Raw genomic sequence first — 20802 nt, forward strand, 5'->3', positions numbered from 1 at the left:
ATCCCAGATGTAATATTCTCCCAAACATCTTTCTTACATTTTTGAGCAAAAGTAGTCACGTTGCAAAGTAAACTGACTTGCAGGTGGACATGCTTGTGTGCCTCTGTTGATCCGGTTCTCACAGCCAGTAGGAAGAGGTTGAATCAAATAACAATGCTCTTGACATCTGGCTTCCTTAGGAATTTGACATCACAGGGATATCCAGAGGTCACAGTTATAGCCCCCAAGTAGCTGAAACCGGATTTTAAACTCTAGTTGTCAATGTTGGCTAATTCTTTCTTGCCAAAGTAAAGCAGGAGGCTGCGTTCAGCTTGTAGCGTTCTAACTGGTGCTAAGCAACCTCATCTTCTCTATCTCTAATCCCATCCCTTTATACTTCTTTAAAGTTGTCTTTTGCAATTCTAAGGACCTATTCATTGGTGTTTTCTTTATACCAGACAGGTCTGTAATTCCTGGCTTCCCAGAGTCCCTACTCTTTCCATTCCTTCATGCTGCCACCTGTGCCTAATCTTGATAGACCATGGTCCATGTCTGGTAACATACGATGAAACTCAGACTTCGTTTTCCCTTAGAATTAATATTATTAAGGCTGGGAGCAGTGGCTCACGCCTGTAATCCCAGCACTTTGGGAGGCCAAGGCGGGTGGATTATGAGGTCAGGAGTTCAAGACCAGCCTGGCCAACATGGTGAAACCCCATCTCTACTAAAAATACAAAAAATTAGCTGGGTATGTTGGCGCGTTCCTGTAATCCAGGCTACTTGGGAGGCTGAGGCAGGAGAATTGCTTGAACCAGGACCTGGGAGGTGGAGGTTGCAGTGAGCTGAGATCACGCCACTGCACTCCAGCCTGGGATACAGAAAAAAATTAATATTATAAATTGGGAGTGGGGAATCACTGAAATCCTATTAAAGGCAGATTTTTTGTGTAATTGTCTAAAAAGTTGCCGCATTTTAAAATATTGATTTTATTCAAAAATACGTGTTTAAGCTTCAGACAAGTTTGTAGACTGGGTTGTCTTGAAGCAGCACTCTTTGGTTAATAAATGCTGACCCAGCTTTTCTTTCTTTCTTTCTTTCTTTCTTTCTTTCTTTCTTTCTTTCTTTCTTTCTTTCTTTCTTTCTTTCTTTCTTTCTTTCTTTTCTTTCTTTCTTTCTTTCTTTGTTTCTTTTTTAGACAAAGTTTTGCTCTTGTTGCCCAGGCTGGAGTGCAGTGGTGCAATCTCAGCTCACTGCAACCTCTGCCTTCCAGGTTCAAGCAATTCTCCTGCCTCAGCCTCCCTAGTAGCTGAGATACAGGTACCTGCCACCATGCCCAGTATTTTTAGTAGGAATGGGGTTTCTCCATATTGACCAGGCTGGTCTCAAACTCCTGACCTCACGATCTGCCCGCCTCGGCCTCCCAAAATGCTGGGATTACAGGTGCGAGCCACAATGCCTAGCCGACCCAGCTTTTCCTCTGCGTTGTTTTTCTTTTTTTTTTTTTTTGTAGAAGCAAGGTTTCACCATGTTGGCCAGGCTAGTCTCGAACTCCCGACTTCAGGTGAGCCGATCGCTTCACCATTCTGAAGTGCTGGGATTATAGGCATGAGCCACCGTGCCAGGCTGCTTTTCCTCTGTGTAAGACACCATGCTGGTGGGAGCTTAAAGTCTACAAGAAGGCAAATTAAGCAAATAATTGTTGGCTCTTAAACCCTAAGACAATTTCAACAGGTTTTTAGAAATTTATTGTGAAAAACTTTAAACCTATGCAAGAGTAGAGAGAATCTATAACCTCATGTACCCATTACCCAGCGTCAGTATTATTGACACAGGCCTAAACTTGTTTCACCTTTTCACCCTACATCCTGGATTCTTTTGAAACAGTTCTCAGAAATTAAACCTAAAATAGATGGCTTTTCTTATTTTTTTTTTAGCATAACCACTGAACAGTAAACAGTATGCAGTGAGTGTTCACATTTCTTCAGTTGCCTCATAAATGTTCTGTACAGTTGATTTATTCAAAATAGGATCCAGACAAGGTTTACACATTGCATTCGATGTCTTTTAAATGTCTTGTCATCTGTAATTCCCCTCATCATTTGCTGAAAGTTGATTTGTCAGAGAAACCACATTGCTTATTCTATAGAGTTTTTCACATCTGGATTTGCCGCTTGCATTTGAAGTGTCATCATTTAACATATTCTCTTTGTCCCCCTATGTCTTCTATAAACTAAACTCAGGTGAAGGGGCTGGATGAAATTCTAGATTCCAGATAAGTTTTTATAGTGGGACGTTTCAGAGCGGGTGCTGCATTTCACACTAGGAGGCAGACAATGTCTGGTGATCTCTTTTTTTATAATGTTGATTGGTTGTTGGAAATAGATGCTTGGGGCTTTTTATAATGTTAAGATTAGTTGTTGGAAATATAATCTTGGTGCTGCAAAGAAAAATCAGCACTGAGACAAAGGATCTTTCAGCAATGCAATTTTTACTTCCTGGACTGCAGGAAGGGTACCCTTGCTAGCCATTGTGCCACGAGAGTACAATGAACAAAGGAAAACACACAAATTTATCCCTTACGCATTTGGGGCCATCCTTACTGCTGTGTCTGATCTCCATTGGCTGGAGCCAGACCTCACAATTTAAACTAAAACCCGACTGGCTAATAACTTAAAACTTTTCTAAACAGGTAAAAGCAATGGCAAGCTGGGACATGCCTGTGAGCACGTCCAGCACAGGTATCTTGGTTAAAATACAAGGACACAGAATGTACTACGTGCCTGTAAGCATGGCAGGTTTTACAGCTACATAGGATAGGGCTTAACCAAGTTATTAGCACACTTATTCTTTAACAAGAAAGGAAACTTTAAAAAGGAACTTTTCTACTTCCCACATTGGTCATCAATTTTAATACGCACTATCAATTATAGGTATGACTTTTTGGAGGAAAAAAACTTTATATTTAAAGTGCTATACATTGTAATATATTGAAATAGTCACCCTAATTCTCAAAAAATTATACAGTATGAAAAAGGCATGCGATAGATTCAAGGAAGCATAATCATTATATAGGGGACAGCCTGTGCGGAGGCCCTGATCAGGGTGTGGGGAGCTGGGACCAGTCTGGGGCAGAAGGAGTGTAGGGAACAGGAGGCAGAGGGCCCTGCCCGAGGCTAGGGAAGCTGCCAAGGCTGAGCTAAATGGGGTGAGGAGTTTGGGTGTTATTCTAAATGCAAGAAAAGGCCATGGAAGGTTTATAAGCAGAGGAGCTGCATGATCTGTGTTGATGTTTTAGGAGGTCAATCAATAATACCTCCATTTCTAGTTGAGTTTGGAAACAAAAACAAGAGTTCAAAATCTCAGCTGATTTCTTCCTGTAAAAGCTCAGTGGAGTAGATGGCTTTAGACCTGGGCTGAATTAAGCTAGCCTATCTTCCTCTAGCCCATTAGACAACCACAAGCTGCTTCTACGAAGCAGGGCCTGACCCACAAAAATTGCTGCATGGTTGAGGGAGCTGATGAGAACCTGTGCTGTTTGTAGGCAAATAATTTCCAAAGAGGACCCAAACGAGGTTGGAGCTCTTTCTTCTTCCAAAGTCAGCAACTCCCCCAGAGAGGAGTGAACAGAGAGTTGGGCTGGAAACCTGGTGTGTGCAGTAGTGGAGATCCTTCTACATTGGGATGGGCATGGTAACCAACCTGTTTCTCCTCACCCCGCTGTCCCAGACACCCTTACACACATGCATGCACATTCCACGATCTGATTATAATTTTCAAGATCTCTTTGTAGTCTTAAGCTGGATGTGAGTACCCCAGATGCTTATTATAGCATTATCTATACTTTGTTATATGGCTGACACATTCCACAGTTTTCAAAAGCTGTTATTACAGAAGTCTAAGCAAGAAAATAATAGTGTCAGTGAGGTGAATAAAAGAACAACCTGGGGAGGTAAAGTGAATAGGACTTGGTATTTGGTTAGGTGTCCAGCAAGTGAGGCACAGGGAGGGGCCGCCAGGATCAGCCTAGGACCAGTTGGGAGGTCAGCAGAATCTATCTTTACCCATCTTTTGCTCATGGGCACACACCTGCCCACTTGACCCCCTTTCCAGGCTTCATCTCTACGCTGTCTTCAGTTAAAGCCTGTTCCTCCTGGTTCCCAGGGTTCTGCCTGCATGCAGCTCTCTGGCTGCTTGAAACTGCAGTGCCCTGTGGCCCTTCCAGGACCAGGACCTCAGGTCTTGCAAAGGGGATAATTGGCCAATCTGTCCATTACTAACTATACTGCAAATAGATGCATTGGTCTTTATGATTTTTAAAGTGCCTTCCCACATATCAAAGCATAGAAATACTTAATAGAGTATAAAGGCCTCCAAAGTTATCTGCAAGCTGTGATTACTTTAAGAGTAGCCTTCCAAAAATAGATCTCACCCCTTCCTTATCTAACTCTACACAGTGTATTCCAGAGTAAAGAAGAGGGTCGGGTGGTTGAGACATTTTAGGTTGATGGGACGTGGCCCTGCTCCTTAATCTAATAAAAAAACCTGCTTCAGCCCAAGGGCATTTCCCTCTGTCAGCCTGTGATTCTCTGTGACAAGAACGTGCTGTGCCAGAGTCTGGGAAGAGACTTTTCATCTTATTGCAGGGCAGTTTGTTTTTTTTTTAAGCCTTATCTTGACTTATCCCTATTGAATTTTATCTTCTTTTCTCCAGATTTCCCATTTACACAGCATAATCTCACATCATACTGCTTCTCAAAAAATAGGAGTCTTAAAAATGTTTGTTCGGCTTTGCAAGTTGAAATGCATTTTATCTGAGAAGGCAATCTGATGTGTGGTAGGTTTCAGAAGAGACAGGGAAGTTCTTTTGCTGTCAGAAAGTGTCATTTCTGGAATTTAAAACTATTAGAGTTTATAGAAATTTTTCCAGCTGGCTGATAATAGGGGGTGAGTATTTGCCAACTCTTACTACTTCCTATCAGATTAATTTTGGGAAGAAAGGATATGAAATGTAGAGATTCCTGATAAATGTTATATTATCATGTTGTCATGTAGTCATGATATTAAATTACTTAGAAATATGTATAATCAAAAACTAAGATAATAGAAATGGAATCAAAATCCTTGAAAAGGTCTGTAATTTTTTTTTTTGCCTACAAGAGCACACTTTATTTATTTATTTATTTTCTTTCTTGGCTTTCCTTTAGATATTTTTTAAATTAATTAATTTATTTATTTTTATTGTACTTTAGGTTCTGGGGTACATGTGCAGATCATGCAGGATTGATGCAAAAGTATATACATGGCAGTGTGGTTTGCTGCCTCCATCCCCCTGTCACCTATATCTGGCATTTCTGTAATTTTTAACATTTAAATTATGTAGTATCTGATATATTTTGGTGGAGGGGAGTTCTGTTTTCTTTTAATCACTGAAGTTATGTGCTTATCTTTTTTCTAGTAGAACTATTTAAGGCTTTACATTTTCCTCTAACTTCAATTTTTACATGGTGTATTTTCATTATCATCATTATGGCACATTAAAAAAATATCTATTAGGATTTCTTCTTTAATCCATGATATTTAGATATGTGTGTTTAAATTGCCAAATCTATTGGGAATCTTTTATTTATGCTTTTGTTACTGGCTTTAATGTCATTGCCCTGTGGTCGGATGACATGATCTATGTGATATTATTTCTTTAAGATATGTTGAGCCTTTGTAAAATTATCTTACTTCTCATTTTAATCCAGCTTTTGCAATTCAGAGCAAAGCAGTTCTGATTTATAAACTCAAATACTTGTCCCTTTTCCTTCAAGACTCTTAAGTTATTAATACTTCCTCTTTTTTTATTGAGCAGAATATATTATTAGTTGTCAAGGTCATATCTGTTCTTTTCATTTACTGGCAGAATCCTGGAAGCAAGTTGATTTCTAGAGTTTCATTAATTATTCTCTTTTTTTCTTTAAATAGGAGTATGCTGTGAACTGCCATGTGATCACCTGGGAGAGGATTATCAGCCACTTTGATATATTTGCATTTGGACATTTCTGGGGCTGGGCCATGAAGGCCTTGCTGATCCGTAGTTACGGTCTCTGCTGGACAATCAGTATTACCTGGGAGCTGACTGAGGTAAGAAGGAGGGTATGGGGGTTACCCAGGCGGTTTCTCTGTGTTAGGCTGGTCTCGACCTCCTGACCTCAGGTGATCCACCCGCCTCAGCCTCCCGAAGTGCTTGTATTACAGGTGTGAGCCACCACAGCAGGTCTCCATTACTTTTAAAACAGAATCCAAACTTCCCACCCTGCTTACAAGGCTCCAGGTTCACTGGCCCTTGCCTGCAGCCTCAGCCTCATCGTGCCTCTCTTTTGCCCTCGGTGCTCCAGCTGCCTCTGCTGTCTTCCCCACCACAGAGTCCTGGGATCATAGGCATGAGCCACCACACCCAACCACAACATCGAAGTTTTGAGAGGATAGAGCCCAACCCATCCATAATAGTGCCTAACACTTTACATATGCCTTCTAAGTCATCTCAACAAACTGGGAAAGGTGGTGTATACAGATTCTCATTATACAGATGGGGGAACTGGAGCGCAGAGCTTTGCTTCCTCTGGTGAGCCAGGATTGGATTCTAGATATGAAGCCCATGTTCCTGCCTTTATACCACGTTCCACCTCTGAATTCCAAGCGTCTTTGGAACCAGTGCTGCATAGGCCTTCTTGGCCTCGCTTACCTCCCCCTCACACTGCAGACTGAGCATCTGCTGTACTTTCTTTCCCTGCTTCCCAGTGCCTGTGGTCGCCAGGCCCTATAGAGTCTTCTAAGCGCCCAGGTCTTCCACTGAAGTCTCTTCAGACCTCTGCTCCCACTTGTCTCTAATCCACTGTCATCTCCAACTGAATTGCTTGTCTCTTCCCTTTACACTATTTACTGCCAAATGATCCTCTTCAAACCCCTCCAGACCAAGGCTTTTTCCTTCTCAGAGCTCTTTAGTGTTTGTCTGTTACTCTTTTTTTTTTTTTTTTCCCTTGAGACAGAGTCTCACTTTGTTGCCCAGGCTGGAGTACAGTGGTATGATCTCGGCTCACTGCAACCTCCGCCTCCCAGGCTCAAGTGATTCTCTTGCCTTAGATTCCCAAGTAGCTGGGATTACAGGCATATGTCACCACACTTGGCTAATTTTTTATTTTTAGTAGAGACGGGATTTCGCCATGTTGGCCAGGCTGGTCTCAAACTCCTGACTTCAGGTGATCCTGCTTCCTCAGCCTCCCAAAGTGCTGGGATTATAGGCGTGAGCCAGTGTACCTGGCCTCCATTACTCTTAAAAGGGAATCCAAACTTCCCACCCTCCCTACAAGGCACCAAGTTCACCGGCCCCTTGCCTGTAGCCTCAGCCTCATCGTGCCTCTCTTTTCCCCTCAGTGCTCCAGCTGCCTCTGCTGTCTTCCTCACCACAGAGCCCTCCCCACTGCTCTTCCCTCTCTTCTTGCCCTTCACCTGCTAACAAGCTGTCTCCAGAGCTCAGCTCCGGAAGCCTATCCCTGCCCCTCCATTAGCTGTGCTCCATCTTTATACAGCTGGAAATAGAACACCTCACCATTCTCCTTTGAAATGCTCCTCACATGTTAGACACTCTCTAAGTGTCTCTTTTCTGCTAAACCTTGTGCCTCAGCAGGTAGGGCCCATGCCTGTGTATTCCCAGACCCAAGGAGTTTGCCTTACACACAGCAGATGCTCCATAAATCTTAAGTGAATGGAGGAATGCAGCCCCCTCCTCCTTGGGCTTGGGTCTGTCGGGGACCCATCTTACCTCCAGAATCTGGTACCTTCCTGGAAAGTTCCTTAGGCTGGAGGATGTTCTCCACATCCCACTGTCTTACGCAGTTTTGTTTCAGCAAATATGTGTCATTGACTTCTGCTGAAGTTTCTCTCTTCTCTCTTTAAGGGCAAGAGTTAAGGCTGCATCTCGTGGCTTGGAACCTGGGAGTACACCTCAAGGGTAGTACCATGTTAAGAATGCAGCCACAAGCCATCACATGCAGCAGCTACTCTGTAGCTTCTTGGCAGCAGGTTCATTGAGAACAAAATGTTTCTCATATGTATATATTGTTTATAGCTTACAAAATGCTTTCATGAATATGTTTTATCTTTGCAGTATTTATTATATTACTTCAAAGTTTTGTAATTATAGGCTTGTCTCTTTCCAGAGAACTCACAGGTATTGTCTTAGTAATTTCACCTTCTTACATTGGGCCTCCACACGGCAGGGCATGCTGTTCTGAATACAGCGGATATGCCCCTGGTTTTGGACAAATTGATCTCCAGGGGACTTCTGTTCCCCCTTCCTGGAACGCCCACATCTTCATCTCCATCTCATGAAATCAGTCATTCTTGTCCTTAATGTTCCCCCTCCAATTTGTCTTTCTTGCAGAAGCCTCTCCAGGAAAGCTCCATAGGCTGAAGGGACTTTCAGCCTCAGTCAGAATGAATGTTTTGTTTCCACCATACTCCATTTATGTCACCATTGTCACACTTTCCTCAATCTACCATCTTTTCTGATTCTGGTTATCTGGATAAACATCTGATTCCAGCACTTTGGGAGTCCAAGGCAGGCGGGTCACGAGATCAGGAGTCCAGGACCAGCCTGGGCCAATGTGGTGAAACCCCAGGTCAACTGAAAATACAAAAATTAACCAGGCGTGGTGGCGCGTGTCTGTAATCCCAGTTGCTTGGGAGGTTGAGGCAGGAGAATTTCTTGAATCCGGGAGGCAGAGGTTGCAGTAAGCCAAGATTGTGCCACTGCACTCCAGCCTGGGAAACAGAGCAAGACTCCGTCTCAGAAAAACAACAACAACAACACAACATCTGACTCCTCCCCTTGAAATCAAGACCCTTGACTTTCTTTTTTCTCACCACCTTGTACATCATGGGCACTTAATAAGAGATTGTCATTACTGTGAATTAGTTGGTGTGAGATTTCCTATTAAGCTGCCATGCTTCCTACTTCATGTCATCAAGAGCTAACTGTTCTTTTACAACGTACTCACTGTTTTACCTAAATATCTAGGGGATATTTTTGAAATGCACAACTTGAATTCTCAAGCTGCTAATTTTGAGAATTATGCCAATGCTTTGTCAGGTTGGAAAATTTTCTCCTTTTCCCCTCCCAGATCCTTGTCATGTTGTCGTTAGCCAAGGTAATTAATTGGTAGTACTTTTCAAGGAGACCCTCCTTTCTTTAAAGCCCTGTGTCAAAAAGAGAAGAGCTGTTTAGAAACGTGCTGTTTGTTTGCAAGCCATCCACAATATAAAAAAAAAACAAGAAAGAGACTGCAGAACCTGTTCCTGTTTTTTTCTGTACATTAGGAAAAAATGAAATGTAAAATACTTTTTCTAAAATAATGTATTATTAAAAAGGAAATGTATCTGTTTGCATGGCACCCCAGTTTTGTTTATTTATCCAATCTGGGCTCTTGTGTTTCTCAGCTCTTCTTCATGCATCTCCTCCCCAATTTTGCTGAGTGCTGGTGGGATCAAGTCATTCTGGACATCCTGTTGTGCAACGGCGGTGGCATTTGGCTGGGCATGGTCGTTTGCCGGTTTTTAGAGATGAGGACTTACCACTGGGCAAGCTTCAAGTGAGTTGCCTTCTTTTTGGATATTAATCACAGGTTTTCATGATATATATTTGATTGTTTTGGTAGGAAATCAATTTTAGCAAGGTCTTTGATGATAAGGAATAAATTCCATGTTAATAACTGAAACTCATAAATGATTATAAACCTGATTTCAAGCATTTGTCCAGATAATGCTCAATCATTTATGATTTTTTTCTTTCTCACCCCAGGTATTCAGGGGGTTCTAACACCACCCTCTTGATTTAAAAGATTTCTCAAATCCATCCCCTTTTTCATCCCGACTGCTTCAGCCTGCATTTAGACCCCTATCCCTGGATTTAATTCGTCTCTCTTTCCAGGTTAAGTCCTCCAGTCATTCCCACACCATTGCTTGAGTGAGCTTTTTAAGAACATGAGATTCATCATGTCATTCCCCTGTGATGGCTTCTCATGGTCTTTAGGATGTACATACGTTGCCTCAGTAGGGAAATCCTTTCTCTACACCCTCCCAGGCACCCCAGGGTCTGTTTATGCACACACTTCCCTCTTTACGCTGGGGTTTGGCCTGTGTACCCATAGGCCAGCCTGATCATCCTTTTCTTCACTGACTCAGCTCACTTGTCATCCAGGAAGTTCTCTGACTAGTTTTAAGTTGCACGCCCCACTGTGCTTCCAGTGGAGGACAGTCACACAGCCGGCATTGCTTTATCCTGCTTCGTTAAACTTGCTTCTCAGTTTGCAGCAGGAATCATGCCATTGATGAGGAAGAAAAGAATAATGGTAGTGTTAATGAAAGTTGTGGTTGCTTCAGCTGTGTTTAAAACTTTGTTTACTTTATATAACAAAATAGCATTTTCCCGCATCATTAAGTATTCTTCTAAAACATGATTGGACTTCTTTGTACTTCAACATATGGATAAACCATGTAGTATTTAGCCAGTTCCATTGTATGGTTGTTTAGTTGTTTCAGAGTTTTTGCTTTGATAAAGAAGACTAGAGTGATCATTGTTGGACATCTATCTTAGTGTGCATCTCTGTGTGCATTGTCGTTTTTTGATAAATAAATTCTTAGAAATAGAGTGTACCAATTTATAATCTCACCTATAGCACACTTCATATATGTGTGTATCCATTTCACTATTTCCTTAAACCATATTGTTAAACCCTTGTCGAATTTATCACACATGAAATGGTGTGATACTGGATTTCTATTTCTATTGGATTTTTCCTCTTTTATTTGTGCTTTCTATAAGCTTACTAACACTTTGCCATAAATGTGACTTTATTTTCCATTTTGTCATCTCCTTTTTTTTGTTTGTTTTTCTGAGATGGAGTCTTGCCCTGTAGCCCAGGCTGTAGTACAGTAGAGCCCCCACCTCCTAGGTTCAAGCAATTCTCCTGCCTCAGTCTCCCAAATAGCTGGGACTTCAGACACATGCCACCACACCTGGCCAACTTTGGTGTTTTTAATAGAGAAGGGGTTTCACCATGTTTGCCAGACTGGTCTCGAACTCTTGACCTCAGTTGATCTCCTGCCTTGGCATCTCAAAGTGTTGGGATTACAGGCATGAGCCACCATGCCCAGACTGTCATCCCCTTTTAAACTAGTTTGTGGTGGATTTTTTATTTAAACATCAAAAATAATGTTGATCTTCTTGTTTAGGTAAATATTAACCAGTATTTTCTTCTAGTTCTTTAATGGTTTTACTTGTTTTAAGTATTTAATCTGTCTCAAATTTATTTTGGTATGTGATGTGAGGGTGAGATTTCACAATGTTTTTGCCATTAATTAACAGTTTTTCCCTTCCTATTTATTAATAAACCTTTCTTTGGCCACTGACTTGCAAGGACATTTTTTAATATATTTAATTTTAATTCTAATTTTTATTTATTTATTGAGTTGGAGTCTTGCTCTGTTACCCAGGCTAGAGTGCAATGGTGCAATCTTGGCTCACTGCAACCTCCACTTCCCAGGTTTAAACGGTTCTCCTGCGTCAGCCTCCCCAGAGCCTATAATCCCCAACTGGCACTACCATGCCAAGCTAATTTTTGTATTGTTAGTAGAGGCAGGGTTTTTCCATGTTGGCCAGGCTGGTCTCAAACTTCTGACCTCAGGTGATCCGCCTGCCTCAGCCTCCCAAAGTGCTGGGATTATAGCCATAAGCCACCGCACCCATCCACTTTTTAATATATTTAAGGCAGTATTTAACCTAACAAAAATAGTAGCCATGCTTCAAGTATTGCTTCAACCAAGCTTCGCAAGCAGTATCCCATTTGAGCCTTATGTCAGTTCTGGGGGTAGACACTGTTATTCTCTTCATCTTAGGAATGATGTGATACTGAGGCTAAGGTTTAGTAATTTGCCTAACGACACACAGCTAGCAAGCAGTTGAGTCTGAATTTGCACCAGGATGTCCTCTCTCTTTGTTGTTGTTGTTTTTGAGACAGAGTCTCACTCTGTTGCCCAGGCTGGAGTGCAGTGGCACGATCTCGGCTCACTGCCACCTCTGCCTCCCAGGTTCAAGTGATTCTCCTGCCTCAGCCTTCGGAGTAGCTGGGGCTACAGGCACCTGCCACCACACCTGGCTAATTTTTGTATTTTTAGTAGAGATGGGTTTTTGCTGTGTTGGCCAGGCTGGTCTCGAACTCCTGATCTTAAGTGATCTGCTGGCCTCAGCCTCCCAAAGTGCTGGGATTAGAGGCGTGAGCCACTACGCCCAGCCTCAGAATGTCTGCTTTCTTAAACACTGCTACAATATACTTCTTGTTTTCTTATGCTTATTCTTAAAATATTGACTTCAGAATCATTTTGTCCAGTTCCCAAGAAATAAGCCCAATTAATAAACAACAACAACAAAATCCTATTGGGTGTTTTTTAAAGTAATATTACATGTATAAGTGAATATAGATTAAGTTGAATTAACCTCTTTTCTGTATTAAATATCCTGATTCTTGATCATGCTGCATCTCTATTTATTCCCATTTTCTTCTCGGTCTTTCCCTGCACTTTGCTATTTTTACAATACAGGTCTTTTGCAGTTCTTGTTTATTTTTGGATAGTCTCTATTTTTCGCTGCCATTGTGCTGCAGATCTTCTTGCTGTGATGTTTTCTCAGAACCAGTTTGTTGGCGGACAGGTGGGTGGATGAAGGAACAGCGCTGGCTTTCTGTCACTCTCCCTGCTCCCTCTCACTAGAACAGAAGGCCTGATTAGTTGGTGCTTGTGCTTTCAAGTACTTAGCACAATGCTGTGGAGACATAAAAGTTCATGACATAAATATTTGTAGAATTAAAGACTCTTTTCCAGTTATTAAATAATATTTATTATACCATGGGTTTTGGCTCTCCTGGACTAGTACAGGAAGGGCTGGAATCTACGCCCACCCCTGATGCTGAGTCTGTCAGCCACTTGCTGTCCCTGAGTATTCATGTCCTCATTTGTAAACTGTGGGACTGTTTGGTTCTTTCATGCGTCTATGAAACTTTTAATTGAGTGATTTCGAGGATTAAAATTAAGAAACGTTAAATACCACTGTTCATCAGCCCAAACTGTTCACTGCTCTGGGGAAGAAACAGGGTAAAGAAATGATGTGGGTGATCCAAGAATATGGAGTGTGTGCAGTTTTACCTGGGAGACAAGCAGTGGGTGAGAACAGGCTCCTTGCTGCCCTGCCCTGTGCCTGTCATCAGTGAAATTCCCCACTGAGTGTGCTGCTGTCACCTTTACCTATATAAACAGAGAAGACCTTTAAGAGACAATTCAAATAAAAAGCAGTCTTTTTGTTTTAGCATTTGTTATAAAAATCATCCATGCACAGGGTCTTTTTCTTGTGCTTTGTTTCTCCCCGCTGTCTTATCTCTGGATTTTTCACTGGAGCCATTCTCTTCTTCAGGGACATTCATACCACCACTGGGAAGATCAAGAGAGCGGTGCTGCAGTTCACTCCTGCTAGCTGGACCTATGTTCGATGGTTTGACCCCAAATCTTCTTTTCAGAGAGTAGCTGGAGTATACCTTTTCATGATCATCTGGCAGGTATTTTTTCAGATGCCCAGAAGTTGGGGAAAAAAACACAACTAAAATAAAATTTTTTTAGGAATTTAGAGTTAATGTTAGTTTACATCGCTTTCCAGCTCCATACTTTATAAGATATAATATTCTGCAGCTGGCATGTTGATTAAGCAAAGTGATATTATTATGCCCAAGGTCTTGCTTTGTTGTGAAGACACTTTTAAAATATGATCTTTGAATTACAAATTAGAAACAGATTAGACTCCGTGAAAAAATTTGTGTGTCTAGTATCCATCACCCAATGAGTTAGGCATTGGTTTGCTTTTCAGAATGATCATTTTCAAGACCAAAGGGATAAATAAGAAGGTTTTTCTTACATTCCTAATTCAGTGTCTATTGGTTACAATTGTTCCTCAGCTGTTACCACTTTGGGCAATCTGTAGCATGCTAAATGAGTGCTGGGAACTGGAGCCTTTTGCTGAGTCCTCCGGAGTGTTGTCCTCCGTGGAGAGAAGCTGTATTTCCAAGTGGCCCACTTCACGACGGAAGTGATTCCAGCAGCCCAGCGTCTTGGCAAAAGCTTATCAAGCATCTGTGTTTTTGAGAGATAGCAATTTTTTTTGATGCTCCTGGTCCCAGGTTGTTTCACAGCTTTGGAGACTTGCCAAAGGGAAACCAGCTTTTGCCTGAAGGATCTTTCAGAATCATCAGAAATTATGTTTGGACACATAAACACAAAATACTCCCAACATAAGGAAAAAATTAGCAGATGTCACTTTTAGGACATACTATCTTCCTCATTCACACAGAATTAACAAAGCCCATCTTAATAAATGGAGTTTATGCAACAGAAGTGTGTGTGTGAATAGTTAAGTAATCACCATGGTGTGGAGAGGTCAGTATCTTTAAAAACAGGACTGGAGATGGATTGAGATTAAGCTTTGCTGTATCAGGCGCAGTGTCACGGACAGCAGAAGCTTTCTTTCATTAGAAGGAGGAATGATTGGATTTGTCAAGGAGAGTAGTATAGTGCTGCTAGGATGGAACCACCTGGTGGTATGCCATGGCACACACTGTTCCCATGAGTGTGAGCATTGCACTGGGATCAGCTCTCTATATGTGATATTAATTAGTAGACTACTTTTAATTTTGTGTCCTTGAAGTCAGTGCTATAGGAAAACAACATGTATTTTGTGTAATTGAAATGAACCTGCTAGTCCATGTACTGTGTTCTCCAAGCACAATGACCTTTCCATAGTCTCTACCCCTTGTTTGCTATCTGGAGCCACGCTCCAGGCAGAGAGCAGCCGCGTCCCAACCACAGGATATTTTGTGCTGCCAAGGACTCATCTTGATTAACTGCATGAGAATGCTAACCTCAGGGAAAAATACTACTGCTTTCAGCTGAACCTTGGACCAACTCTTCACACCCACTTTTAAGGACTGCCTTTGGTGGAGGATCTGCTCTGTCCCAGGCGTGTGCTGCACGAGTCCATCGTCATCTCTCAGATGTGTTTTGTTTTGTTTCTTTTTGAGACAGAGTTTCACTCTTGTCACCCAAACTGGAGTGCAATGGTACAATCTTGGCTCACTACAACCTGCAACCTCTGCCTCCCAGGTTCAAGTGATTCTCCTGTCTCAGCCTCCTGAGGAGCTGGGATTACAGGCACCCACCACCGTGCCTGGCTAATTTTTGTATTTTTAGTAGAGATGGGCTTTCTCTCTGTTGGCCAGGCTGGTCTCAAACTCCTGACCTCAGGTGATCCACCCACTTCAGCCTTCCAAAGTGCTGGGATTACAGGTGTGAGCCACCGCACCTGGCCTCAAGTTTCTTTTGATTGTTATCTACAGTTGGAATTCTCTTAGACCTGGCCTGACTTCTGTAAGGCAGCATAGGTGTTCCGTGCCACAGGTTTGCTTTCATGACTTCTGTGTGCTCAAAGCATTTCTCTCCTGACTAGCCCAGTGAATCACACATGTGAGCCTAGTAACAATCATGCAAATCAGGAAACATGACAAATAGCTGATATCCTGTGCTCCCATTGGTCCCTGCCAATATTGTACTGGCTGTTAACTAGTTTGAATAGCAATCCTTAGAAGACCACATCTATTCTCTGAAAATGCTTTGAACATACCAATTATTTTTAATTGTAGAATGTCTATTTAAGGGCTATAGGATTTTGAATTAGCATAAGGTACCAGGTTAACTAATTTCTCTGTCTTTTTCAGCTGACTGAATTGAATACCTTCTTCTTGAAGCATATCTTTGTGTTCCAAGCGAGTCATCCATTAAGTTGGGGTAGAATTCTCTTTATTGGTGGCATCACGGCTCCCACAGTGAGGTAATTCTGCACAAGCCCAACTGTCATATGAGAACATTAACTTGCTTTAGATTGTCCTGTTTATCATAAGGAAAGTCATGTAAACTAGCAGATTTTCTGTGAAAATACCATCATAAAGAATTCTACATCCAGAATATGAAGAAAATGTTTTGTTTTCAGATATCAGTAACATTAACAAGACTTTAAAAAAAAGGAAGCACAAAAGACAAAAAGAAAACAAAGGAAAAAAAAGGGAAGCGCTTGATCAACAGCACACCAGTAGTACTATCCATTGTTATCAGACTCCTTTACAGTCTTGGACTGCTGATCTTTTTTTCTCCTATAACATCATATTAGAAAAAATTAGCAGCATAGTGGTGCTGCGTTTTTTAAAAATGAGATTGCTGGAAAAATGGAAACTTTTTATGATAGAGCTGAAGTCATAAATGACATTATTTTTTAAATGAGACTTTTAGCTTTTCAGACCCAATTAATTTAATTTCCTTTAAAAAAGGCCCTTCCTGTAGTCCTCCAGGACAACTGAGATAAGTTTGGGTGTTCCCACTGTTATTCCCTTGGATTCATGTGGGGCCCCAGAGGTGAGGCTTATTCAGAGACCATCCCTCATGTTGACTGGTCCCAGTGCAGTTCAAAGCAAACATTCTCATTTATTTCATTTTTCCTATTTAGAAATGGCATTTGGGTTGTATGACTAATATGGATTACTGGCGTTAATGAGTAGCAGTACCAAAGATCTGCCAAAGATACAAATAGAGTCTAAGCAGTTAAAAGAGTTAGCTTTTCAGAAGCTGTAAGATTGCTTTATTTTTTTGAGACGGAGTCTCCCTCTGTCACTAGGCTGGAGTACAGTGGCGTGATCTTGGCTTACTGCAATCTCCACCTTCTGGGTTCAAGTGATTCTCCTGCCTCAGCCCCCTGAGTAGCTGGGATTACAGGTGTGTGCCACCACACTCAGCTAATTTTTGTAATTTTAGTAGAGACGGGGTTTCACCATGTTGACCAGGATGGTCTTGATCTCCTGATCGTCCCACCTCGACCTCCCAATCACCAGGTTGACCAGGATGGTCTTGATCTTCTGACCTCATGATCCACCTGCCTTGGCCTCTCAAAGTACTGGGATTACAGGTGTGAGCTACCGAGCCCTGCCTTATTTCACTGTTTTTAATATGCTTGCAAACCCCATAAGCAGCAGGCCTCAGCTGCCAAGGATGGTAGATGTACACCTTGGTGAAACAGACCTTCCAGCCAGCACCTCTTCTTGTCATCATTCATTATTACCAAAAAAAAAAAAAAAAGAAAAGAAAAACTCTGCAGATCCTGGTTTCAACAAACCAAATAAGACATGTCCAAGTCCTGAGGAGTTAAGCTTAACATTTCCATCTGTTCTTTTTGTTATGACCAAAAAGGAAAAGAAGAGTGGGTGAGCCAGCAGCCCTTTGAAACTCCATACATAGGTGGTCTATTGCAGTCAGTAGCTCCTAAGTCCTGTTTTTTTCTCATGGTTTGGAGTCCTCATTTAATATGTAATTTAATTTGAGACTTTACAGTGTTTTTTCAGGCAAGATTCACTGCATCTCTTTCATAAAATTAAGAGCAATCAATAAAGTCAGTAAGAATGGAAAGAATTTTCTTCTTAGAACAAAATAGCAAATCACATATGATTTATCTTGAAATTTCAGTATTAAACATTCCAAAACAAAAACAAGACACTCAAAATCCAATGTTTTGAACTCCTGAGAGATCTTCAAAATTTTACAATACCCTATGGATTTCTCCACAATTGTCTTTGTTTGAAAATCAGGCACTTCCTGTGCTCTTACACTGTTTGAGGCAGTTCCCATGTAAAGAGATTCTTTGACAAGTTACCTGGAAAGCTGGACATGCTGCTAATGGATTTTAACATAGCCATCCCATTTCGCAAATGCCAGCCCTCAAGAGGAGAGAACGTTTAGAGGCTTCAGTATAAATCGTACACAGCACATCTCCAGCTTCTTCCTTTTCTATTAGACTTTCACACGAATCTGCTTTGGGAAGATATTCGAGTGAACATTCTTTTAATCTGATAACATAAAGTACAATGTAAGGAGATGGCTGCAGTTAGAAGGGAAAGTGGCTGAAATGGTAAAGACATATTAGGTAATGAGAATATGAAGTTAGAGGAAAAGCTACATTCTTTATAATCAGAATCGTCACTCTGGTCTTTGGGGCAAGGAGACGGTAGTTTATGGATGACCTTCAGGTATCCATGAATCCCCTGAACTTTAATGCAAAATGTTATGCCTGTATCATAGCTTTCATCAAATCCTCAAAGAGTCAGTGACCCCAAAAAGATGAGTTCCTGGTTCAGATGCTGCTGCTGAAGGGGTAGATTGAGTTTTCAGGGATACTTACAAAGCTCCAAGCCATGCTGTCCCACACAGAAGGCTCTCACCACGTGTGACTATTGAGCACTGGGGATGTGGTCAGTGCACAGTGAAATGCATGGAAGCTACACACCACACTTTGAATAGTTGGGGCCAAAACAGAATATAAAATACCTTATTATAATGTTTTCATATATTCGTTTAAACATTTAAAATATTAATAAAATGGATTTATCTGTTCCTTTTTACTTTTTTTAACATGTCTTCTGGAAAATTTAAAATTGCATTTATGGCTTGTATTATATTTCTACTGGATAGTGCTGTTCTGAGCCTTTCAACACCATGTCATTACCTGTTTCTTTCTGAACTTGTCAGTAACGTTCCAAGTCATTGGCATTCAATGCCAGTGAGATGTAGCTGGAGTCCCATTCCAATTTCCAGAAGCCAAAAATCTGTGTATTTTTTGCCTGGTTGCAATCAGCAAGCTTTGTCCTGGAGAGGACCGGAGGATACAATCAATGGACAGTGCTGCTGACTCTCTGGAGTCACCTCCACGGAGCTAGACGTGGAAACACCCACCTGGGGTTGCTTTGGGCAGGGCTGTGGGAATCTTACCACTGAATCCAGACCAGCTTTGCCAATAATCTGGCTCCTTTTAGTTTTTATTTTATTTTTTTTTATTTTTAGGCTAGTCAAGTGAAGCAGTGGGAGTGGAGAAGGCACAAAGAAATCTGTAAATGGTTGTGATCAGTTAGTTGCAAATACCCCGGCACTCAGACCAGACAATGATCTGGCTGTTTAAATGATACTCCCCTCCAGCCTAACCCCAATGCCAAATCTCTTAAAGGAATGTTTCAGCAGGCACTGGCTTTTTCTTCTCTTGAACAGAACTAGAGCAGGCAGCCTGACATGGGACAAGGAGGGACGTTTTTTGTATTCACTCTGTCAGAGTGATTTGATTATGTCCTGACTTGCTGGTCTTCCAGGATCTCTCAATGAATTCCAACTTTGTTCTTTCAGACAGTACTACGCTTACCTCACCGACACACAGTGCAAGCGTGTAGGAACACAGTGCTGGGTGTTTGGGTGAGTAATCTGTTATTGTGGAGATTTAAAAACCACTTACGCCCTAAATTTCTTTGAGTATTTCTTGACCCTGTGTTAAGAGCCTTTTAGTATACTTTTTCAATGAAGGCAAGTGGACAAAATTTTATACACACACACACACACACACACACGCACATATATATCTTTTCATCTTTAGTATTCCCTTTTCTGATTTAAGTTAAGAGTAGTTACTTGGCAAATTGTGAAACAAGAGTATAGAAATGGCTCTCTTTTTTTGACAGAGTGCGGTGACTCATGCCTATAATCCCATCACTTTGGGAGCCTGAGGCAGGATCACTTGAGCCCAGAAGTTCAAGACTAGCCTGGTCAATATGGTGAAACCCTATCTCAAAAATTAGCTGATCGAGGCTGAGGCAGGAGAATCGCTTGAACCCAGGAGGTAGAGTTTGCCGTGAGTCAAGATTGTGTCACTGTACTCCAGCCTGGGCAATAGAGGAAGACTCTGTGTCAAACAAAAAAAAAAAGAAAAAAAAAAAAGAAATGGCTTTCTTTCTTTTTTTTTTGAGACAGAGTCTCCCTCTGTCCCAGGCTTGTCCAAGGGTTCCACTTCCTGAGTTCAAGCGATTCTCCTGCCTCAGCCTCCCAAGTAGCTGGGATTACAGGCACGTGCCACCACAGCCGCTAATTAGTGTATTTTTAGTAGAGACGGGGTTTCATCATGTTGGCCAGGCTTGTTTTGAACTCCTGACCTCGTGATCCACCCTCCTCAATCTCCCAAAGTGCTGGGACTACAGGCGTGAGCCACCATGCCTGGCCTTGGCTCTCTTTTTAAAAAAAAAAAAAATTAGGAAATCAGATGGTATTTCCCACGAACAGCTATGAGACTTTGTTTTATGAAATACATTAGAGAGAAAATGGGTTGGTTGCATTCCCTCTAGATGTATCTTGAGTTTGGGATGTCATCCTGTCATGGGCTGACCCACAGCCCATATTACTGTCACATCAAAAGGACCCCTTGAAACAGCTGCTTGCTATGTACTGAAGTATAATTTTATTGTGCCAAAGAGAACTAACACAGCAGCATGGTCACAATGGTCTTGTTACAGATTCAAACATTGTATCTTAATTTATTATTTTGATGAGAAAGAGACCTTAGGTTATCTAGTTTAACCTCTTGCTGTTAAATGTGAGAACCTCTTGAATATCTCAGGTAAGTTGTTTTTCTACTTAACATCAGCAACAATTTACCATCCCGTTTAGTGATCCAAGTTCCAGAGACATTCAGCAAATCTGGATGAAGTTCAGTCCTCCAGATGGCTTAGCTTCAAGACCTAATCTAGGTTCTAAATGGAGTGTGAGAGTATAAAGAAAAATTGAGGAAACCCTACTGTAGAGAACAAATTACTTTTAACAGATTTTTAAACCGTA

General features: G+C 41.5%; 1 protein-coding gene across 2 annotated transcripts in view; it reads left to right on the forward strand.

The window, feature by feature from the left end:
- Positions 1–20802, forward strand: part of PTDSS1 (phosphatidylserine synthase 1) — a 69790-nt gene that overhangs the window by 27595 nt on the left and 21393 nt on the right. For both annotated transcript variants that reach the window (XM_012467965.2, XM_012467966.2), the window contains exons 5-9: positions 5947–6105; positions 9460–9611; positions 13484–13625; positions 15831–15943; positions 19327–19392. In XM_012467965.2, the coding sequence (XP_012323388.1) occupies positions 5947–6105; positions 9460–9611; positions 13484–13625; positions 15831–15943; positions 19327–19392 (632 nt within the window). The remainder of the gene's footprint in view (positions 1–5946; positions 6106–9459; positions 9612–13483; positions 13626–15830; positions 15944–19326; positions 19393–20802) is intronic.

This window comes from Aotus nancymaae, unplaced genomic scaffold (genome assembly GCF_030222135.1).
Source record: "Aotus nancymaae isolate 86718 unplaced genomic scaffold, 86718_ANA_hifiasm-v0.15.2.pri h1tg000036l, whole genome shotgun sequence".
In the NCBI taxonomy this organism is placed as follows: domain Eukaryota; kingdom Metazoa; phylum Chordata; class Mammalia; order Primates; family Aotidae; genus Aotus; species Aotus nancymaae.